Here is an 8252-nt window from a genome sequence, read left to right on the forward strand (position 1 = left end):
TTTGCTGTGTGTGTAGTTGGAACTTGACCAACACAAGCAGATCACATCTGGAGGTTGTGTTCTCATTTAAATGTTCTATTATTACTATAAAATGGCCCAAATGAACCTAAAATTATGTCAGTGGCTTTGTTTCATGGCTCACGCAAGTAGAACGGCGACAGGCAGCACCGACCTGATACAGCTCACTCTCCTGCAGCATTTCCTCAGCTCATCAGTGAATGCATCAGTGAAGGACATCAGCAGTCCAGTCTAGCTGTCTGCCTGTTCCTAACCCAGAGCAGGTATGTGTCTGACGTCTGCTCTGGGATCCCTCACACATACACAGGCACCTGTAAGTGGAACTATTTTATTTGCGCTATGTCTATTCACGTACTTGTCCCAACAGGGGATCAGCCTACAAACATACCACAGCACCACGCTTCTCAGCGTCACAGCTGCTGAGGACAAATGTGGTTGCATGAAAACCACAGATTCTTGAGCTAATCCAGTTAAAAAAGAAACTCAGCTCTTTAGTTACTGATGTGATTAATTTTCTGCATCATGACTCTCAAAATTACTCAGATATGAGTACATTATTGTTTTGTGGTTCACCTGACATGAGAGGAGATATAGCTTCATGCTAAAACGTGGTTCTGTGTTTGATGCAACCCTCTGGCCCATTAAGACAAGCCCTTATCATTAGTCTTGGGCAGTGCTAACTTTCCCTCAGATGAAGATCCTGTTGGACCTCGTCATCTGCACTAATTCATGCAGCCTGTAGGTCTGACGTGATGCTCGCAGGTCTGGACCCATGACATGATCATGTCTGACTGCACCAGGACCAAGCATTATAATGACTTCATGCTACAACAGCAGAGAGAGGAGACCCAAGACTGAAATCACATATATGACACACGCGTCCAGGTCAACAGCAGCGGCTTTGGGGAGAACACTGAGTCCTGACACGGCTCGAGTTAACGTCTCTCTGATTTTCATTCTCCACATGCCTGTTCATCACCTTTCATGTGCACATCAAAGCGCAGCACCGTGATGCCTTCAAGGCCAGATTGTTTGAAAGCAGGAGCTTTTATCCGCATTTGTACACGGAACAAAAACACAAGCTGACCCACCAGTGACCAGAGCCATAATGCTGAAGCATCACACTCAATCACACACGTGTGTCCATACATGCTAAACATACAGGGCCTGAGCCTGGTGCTGCATGTCAGCAGCTAAAACCTGACACTAGCACCATAACACACAGCAGACAAACTATACTGTAGGCATGAGAGCGTCTCAACGGCTCCACGCAGTCCTAACACCAACCAACTAATGGGCTCTGTCTGAACATTGCCATAACTCTGATGCAGGAGCTGCACCGTTTTGTTATTCGGTTTCAGAGCTAATAAACCAACTGCATTTTGGAATAATAGCACTAAGCTGCTTTATGACAGGAGCTGACCAGCAGCCAGACCCTCAGCTCACCATGAGCTCTGGAACAGAACATCAGCCACATGGATCCTGCTGAGGGTTCCACCAAACAGAATTGGTTGTGTTCACGTTACATGAGATGGTACTCCAGGGGAGCAAACAAAAAGCCCAGCCCAAACTGGAACTGGAGAGCACTGGGTTAAAAAGGGTCAACTTCTGTGGGTCTCTGAGTAGATGTGGTTTCTGTTTCAGGGGTCAAGCTGTCAGGATAGAAAGTAGAGGCGCAGGTCCTCAAATTTAGAAAGTCCAGAGTCTAAAAGATGAACAGATTCCCTCAGGAAGCCAAACCTCCAGCTGCATCAGTTTCACAGCCAGGCCTCAGATCAATGGCTGTTTACCGGTGGAAGTCACAGATCCAGATTGATTCCTCATTCCATCTGACACATTCTACTCGCAGAACAGAAAAAGGCAAGTAGAGGAACAGCCTGTGGTTTGCGATACTCAACAGTTAATAGTGGTTGAGACAGAAGAGCTTGAGTTGGTCAACGTACAAACTTGTTTTGTTCAGGAGCCCTGTTGGTCAAAGCAGCAGAAAAATAACAGGCAAACAATGAACAAGTGAATACACTTACTGACCAAAGGAACACATAACTCCAGAGGCTCCACAGAGCCAGAACAGCATCTGGTCCACTTAACTGATGATGAATATTATTCAGTAAATCAAGTGTTATAATAAAATGAAGTGATAATTATAAAGAGCCCTTCAGAAGCAGGAGCTACAGTAAAAATAGTTTTCTTTGTCAAATCAAAGATGTAGACAAGCCTATGTTAAAACCAGGCCATCGAACCCTAGTCCAGAAAAACATCTGAATGGATTAATGGCAGGGGTCATAGGTCACAGGACTGGCATCACTCATGGCAGAAAGATCTAGGCTGTGTTGTACAACAGCCCGCTCACATTTGTGTGGCTTTAAGCAGGAAACTATTCATGAGCAGTTGTCACCCGGCCAGCGACCCAGTTAGGACACATGTCCCACGAAGATGCTGCAGAGTTAGAGCTGTCCTACAAATCACACACACACACACACACACACACACACACACACACACACACACACACACACACACACACACACACACACACACACACACACACACACACACACACACACACACACACACACACACACACACACACACACACACACACCCGCACCTTCAAACCTCTGAACAACAATAGAAGTCAACAAATGATTTCAGGCATGTTTTCAAACGTTTGGTGCATTTGATCATTACTCAGTGAATTTTAGGATTTGATTTGTGCCACGCTTCAGCTGGAGACAGGTCTTTACAGGTACATTGTTCTACTCACTGACATGAAACAGAACCAGTTGTGTGCTGAGATGAGCCCTGCAAGCGGCTTCAAACAGCCATAAGCTGTGTGCTGAGCACAGGTGATAAATAGGCATGAATAACAGATATGTCCAATGTCTGTTTGGGTTTGATACATTCTACTCCCACAGACACACCAGAACCTACTGCACCAGGACCTACGGCATGCCCCGTGTTTACGCATTCTGGTAAAAACTCATATCAAATGTGCAGATACCAGATTACGACAGAGGCACAAAAGCAAAGTTAAGATCTCCAGGATCAGCGAAACATCCTGGTTTGACCTGTTCTAAACTCATCCTGCTTTATTGTGCTGCGCGTTTGCCAAGCAAAGAGAAGTCAACCTGGTGTCGTTTAACAGATCACAGAGTCACAGATTCAACACGGACTAAACCCAAAGAGCAGCAGCTTATTACAGAGATGACAAGGAGGTGAAACATATAGTGTCAAAAGAGGGAAAAGCCTGAGAGACAACAAAGGATCAATTGGAATCAAACGTCATCCATCTAACATCCTTCATGCGATGAGAGAGGCCTGAGACTTGACCATTGGAGATACATAGGTCAGATAGGACATCACAGCTTATGCAAAGTTTAATTCAAACTGCAGTTAGTGGTAGAACTAGTCCTGTGAGCCACAATTAGAACCTTTATACCACTATTAGCAGAAAACTCCTCCCTACCGCCAGTGACCAGGAACGTCAGCGTCCAAACACTCATGCATTCATGCAAACACGAGTTATATTGTGCTTAATCAGTATGAATAAACAACAATATATTGTCCTGAAACTCCATAAATCGATTTTTGGGCTTAGGTTCTAAGGACAAATGTGAATGGCTGAGACTCCTGTGCAGTGGAGGAAAAGCCATGGTGTTTGACGTACACTGGATGAGGTAATTACCTCTGTTAAACAACAGCCTCAGGTCACACATCACACATCAAACCGGGAGCATTTAAACCCTGAACACAGCTCCAGCTACCACGGTCAACAGGTGAGTCTCCACCACCTCATCCCACTCCAACAAATCACCACCAAACTGGAACATGATAAACAAAACAAAAGACCTGATTAAAAACAACAAGCAAAACCACTGTGAACAACTGAAAGACAAGCCTGTGGTCAGAACAATGGAGGGACAGCTTGTTTGTATCCAAGCAGTCAACGAATGACTGATGGAGCAGAGCTACTTTATAAATTTTCTTCTGGGTCACATGGTCACACATCTGGACCAACCTCTGGACATTGACCAAGCCAAGCGCCATCATTTGATCTCAGAGCAAACCATCACAATGCACTTTAACACAACACTGTCAGCATGCTTGCATTTGTATGTGTATGAGGCCACCCGTCCACATGTTCCACAGTCAGGACTCACATCCTCATCTGAATCAGCACGATTCACACAGCTCAGACTGATCTGACCCATGTCACACACGCCTGAGGTCACCTGACAGGCTGCTGCGGATGCCACATAGACGCAACAGCAACAAAAGCTGTTTTGTCACCGGTTAAACACATGGGAGACACCCGTTGTGGGAGCAGCATATTCAGAACATCAGCTGATCTGAGCTGGTTCTAGTCTAACCTCTGTGAACACGTGGTTCCAGCATACGTTCAGTCCCCAACCAACCGTTTGCTCAGCTGATCCACGATAAATAACAACACGCTGGCGTCTCCACCATCAGGTTAGTCCCACATCCTCCCAGCTAAACATGTGCCGCCATCAGGAGCTGCTGGTTTGGACCTGCAGAGGTAAACACCTGCAGAATTCATCACCCAGCCAGTTTGAAAGTTATCTGGAAGACACTGCAGCTGCTCTGACCTCTGACCTGAATCTAAACAAGCAAGCTCTAAATGCTTCCACCAGAAAAAGTAAAACCCTACAGTAACTGTTTCCACAGCGGTAAATAAATGTGTCTGGTTTAAGCTCCTTCCAGGTGATGGCAGGAGACATCTGACCTCCATGTCTGCTCAGGCATGAAGCAGCAGGCCGTGAATACCAGGCTATAGGCAGGGTCGACCCTGAAGCAGGCACTCAGAGGGGCCACACTCCAAAACAGGCTGATAAAGAAGTGACCCAGCAGGAATTTTGGAGGAATGTGAAGAAGTGCTGATGACTCAGTGAATGTGAGACTGGGCCTGATTGTTCCCATTCAAATGCAGCTCATTGAATGAGGCACTGTGAATCCTGAGTCAGTGGCCGTGAGTTTGGGCCTCGGGTCGTCTGTCGGGCTCCTCCAACTAAAACAAACCTCACTATGTAGAACGGAACCTGTAAAACAAAGCTCACAACCAACTGGTACTGATGCAGACGTTGGTGGAGAGAGAACGAAGTCGCTGAGCCCACGATGACAAGCTACTGGTCGTCACTGGTTTTAGTTTAAGATTTGAGGAGGTGACGCAGCTTTTTAAGTCGCATATCGACATTCAGCAAACTAACACCAGATACATGCTTTTCTACAGTATTCAGTTGTTTATGAGTTGGTGTCTGCACAAGAGGCAAGACGGCACACAGAACAGAACCCAACCCACAGGATTCACAAAGGGCCTTAGGTTGATGCCCAAACCACATGCGTCCTCTCCATCTCCTCTAGAAGCTCAGGATGATGGTCATGTATGAACTGAAAACAGGTTCAATCATGGTATAACACCTCAACCTCCTGAACCTCAGGGAGCCCCCTCAAAAAAAAAAAAAGACCCGGCCCAGTTCCTCAGACATCCACACTGCAACATATAAACAAGCCTTCATGGTTACATTCATTACCTCTGCATATCTGTCCCTGTCTTTCAGCAAGCCTCGTGTTTTCATAGCTGCATTTCAGTAAAGCCCCAATCACTCATACTTAACAAGAGAAGAAGTGAAACTTGGACTAGACGTCATTTCTCTGTTCCCGCTGTGATTCCACCGACACAAAGTGTTTCCTTCAGCTGGTTCCCTGGTGGAGCAGAGACACAGCTGGACGCTCATTTACCGTTGGAGAAGGTTAAGACGAGTCCTGACCTGGAGTCAGAAACCATTAAACAGACCAGAAGCAGCAGGCCAGTGTTCTGACCCAAACTTCTCCTTGCTGTTCTGACTGCATTGACACCAGTGCTCCCAGCTGTACTGGCCGATTGGTTCCCAGCACCTGTGTTTGTATGTTTACATGTGTGTGTGTTCTTACATTCCACTAAGCAGCGGTTCTGGCCTATTTATAGCGTGGCAGCTAATATAGAGCTGCCCATACGCGTCAGCTGCTGCTTTGGCTCAGAACCACGGGAGCCCAGTAGGGAGGCGAAGCGCTAACGCTGCCACCACCTCAGGGAGTGTGTGTTACTGTCACAGTGGGCGTAAGAGGAGCAGCAGTCGCCAAACAGGTTCGCACAACGTCCACAAACGGAAGGAGGAGAGCGTGAGCACACACGCAGCGCCGACTCGTAGAGCCTGTTCCCCTCTGACTCACTCACGACAGGGAGATGGAGGTGAGAGGTGAGCTTCGCTCCTCCAGCTGCAGCAGAGGTGGAGGCTGCCCCCCCCCCCCCACACTGACACATTCCAACTCACTTGATGAAGCAGCGCGCGCCCTCGAACGTGTATCCTTCCTCCCATCCTGTAGGCAAATCTGCGAGGAGAAGAACAAGGCACAGCCATAAGCAGCTGTGTAGAAACGCGCACACCTGCACACACGCAGCGTCTGGACCGCACGTTCGCCCCGTTTGCGCCTCTTTACGCAGTCCGCGCCCCTGCTCTGATTCAGCCGCAGATATTGCAGCGTTGCTCAATCTGCATGCGGCGATGCGCCTCCATCCGTCATCTCCCTACAAAATGTGATGATTTTAGCAACACCGCCTCAGCCTGACGCAACGCTCTCCAAGCAGCAGCTGGGCTCCGACGTGCTCGGACTGCACGAGCGCACAGATCAGATGTGACTGCGGGGAATCGGCTCCGACATCGGCTACGTGACGGAACTTTTAAAAAGTGCGTCGCAAAGTGTCCAGGTGGAGCGAGCACGGCGCGAGGCGGGAGGCGGGAGGCCGAGGCTGCCGCTCTGCTGCAGAGAACTAATCTCCCCTCATCGTCTTCCTCGGCTCTCCGCAACTTGTCGCCCCCCTTTTTCCCTCCACCACGGTGGCGCGCGGACAACCTTTCCCAGCGCTGCGTGCGTGTGCGCGCGTGTTCGCAGGCAACGAAAGAGGAAAAAAGCCCTCCGATTATATACCTGAAGTCTTCCTGTGGCCCGTCACCACGGCTTCTCCGGTAACGGGGTGCAGCCAGGTTGTACTCTTCGCTTCTTCGCTGTTAGTGGAAGAAAACGGGGGAAAGGTGAACAGAGAAGCCGAAGAGACACAAACAGGGAAAATGCGCCGGAGCAACGAACGGTGCGTGTCCGTAAATCCACGCATCCGCGTCATATTTACTTGATAAAGAACGTGCGTCCATCCCGAGTCACCCCATAAGCCCACGAAGAGGGAAGACAGGAGAGCCAGTCCGGCTGAGGGTTCGCCGCCATGTCTAGCTCAAAGCTCCACTGCTCCGGTTACTACACACGGGGGCTGGAGTGCGCGGCGCCGGGCCAACGGCGCGCGCCCGCTTGCGGGAGTCGGGAGCGCGCCCGAGGAATAAAGACACAAGCAGTGATTTTGTGCCGAGCGGAGGGAGGCGGTGTGGTCGTTCTGTGGCTGACGACTTTATGAGCGTGTGACGGGATGATAAAACGGACAAACCTCCACGAATCAGATCTGACTCACAAGAAACATGATCATTAATAAGGCAAATAAAAAAACTGAGCATAGAACCTGTTGATATCGCTGAGTACCAGAGTTGGTCCAAAGGCGGCATTAGGACTGAAATGAACACTTTTAGACAATCATGGCCTAACTCTAACAAATTTAACTGGTTCTAATGGTACCAGTCAGTTTCCAGAGCTGGAGTTGACCCCAACATGTGATCTGAGCCAAGGCATTAAATGTCTGATGATTCATAGCAATACAGTAGAATACTGCATGTTACAACATGCCCACAGTCTGTTTAGTAATTGTTTTAAGTGTAAAGTGGGATTTAAAGATAGATAATTAACTAGTAATAACTATAAGCACAGCCTGAAACCTCAGTGTTTCAACATGCAGACACAGGCTCATGTCTGTACGTATTATTAGCAGCCAACAGCACAAAGGTGTGTAAATAGTATAGTATAATATGTTGATGACTGTGTTACAAAGTCCCTAACAAACTGAACTATTCAGTAACCAACTAACTAGAGCTCTTCTAACAAACCGGGGGCTGGACCCGAAAGCAAAGACCAAAGCACCCAAGTGGGAAACAGTTTATTTGAATTAATACAAGGCAAAGTCCAAAATTAATCAATAGGTACAAATGAAGCATGAAAATCACTGAGACAGGAGAATAATTCTGAAAACAAATTTTGAATTGAAACTGTTTATACAGGAGAAACAACAGAACAACAACGAG

At 47.8% G+C, this 8252-nt stretch overlaps 1 protein-coding gene across 21 annotated transcripts in view; it reads right to left on the reverse strand.

The window, feature by feature from the left end:
* The window catches only part of LOC114861294 (pleckstrin homology domain-containing family A member 5-like), a 61946-nt gene extending 54564 nt beyond the window's left edge, over positions 1 to 7382 (reverse strand). For 10 of the 21 annotated variants that reach the window (XM_055511352.1, XM_029160341.3, XM_029160340.3 and 7 more), the window contains exons 1-3: positions 7202 to 7368; positions 7003 to 7079; positions 6348 to 6405 (exon numbers count right to left, since the gene is read on the reverse strand). In XM_055511352.1, coding sequence (XP_055367327.1) covers positions 6348 to 6405; positions 7003 to 7079; positions 7202 to 7293 — 227 coding nt within the window. In that variant the 5' untranslated portion in view covers positions 7294 to 7368. Of the gene's footprint in view, positions 1 to 6347; positions 6406 to 7002; positions 7080 to 7201 lie in introns of all 21 variants that reach the window. The other 11 variants (XM_055511351.1, XM_029160339.3, XM_029160344.3 and 8 more) reach the window with 4 other exon arrangements.
* Positions 7383 to 8252: the final 870 nt, after the last annotated feature.

This window comes from Betta splendens, chromosome 9, assembly GCF_900634795.4.
Source record: "Betta splendens chromosome 9, fBetSpl5.4, whole genome shotgun sequence".
Classification (NCBI taxonomy): Eukaryota; Metazoa; Chordata; class Actinopteri; order Anabantiformes; family Osphronemidae; genus Betta; species Betta splendens.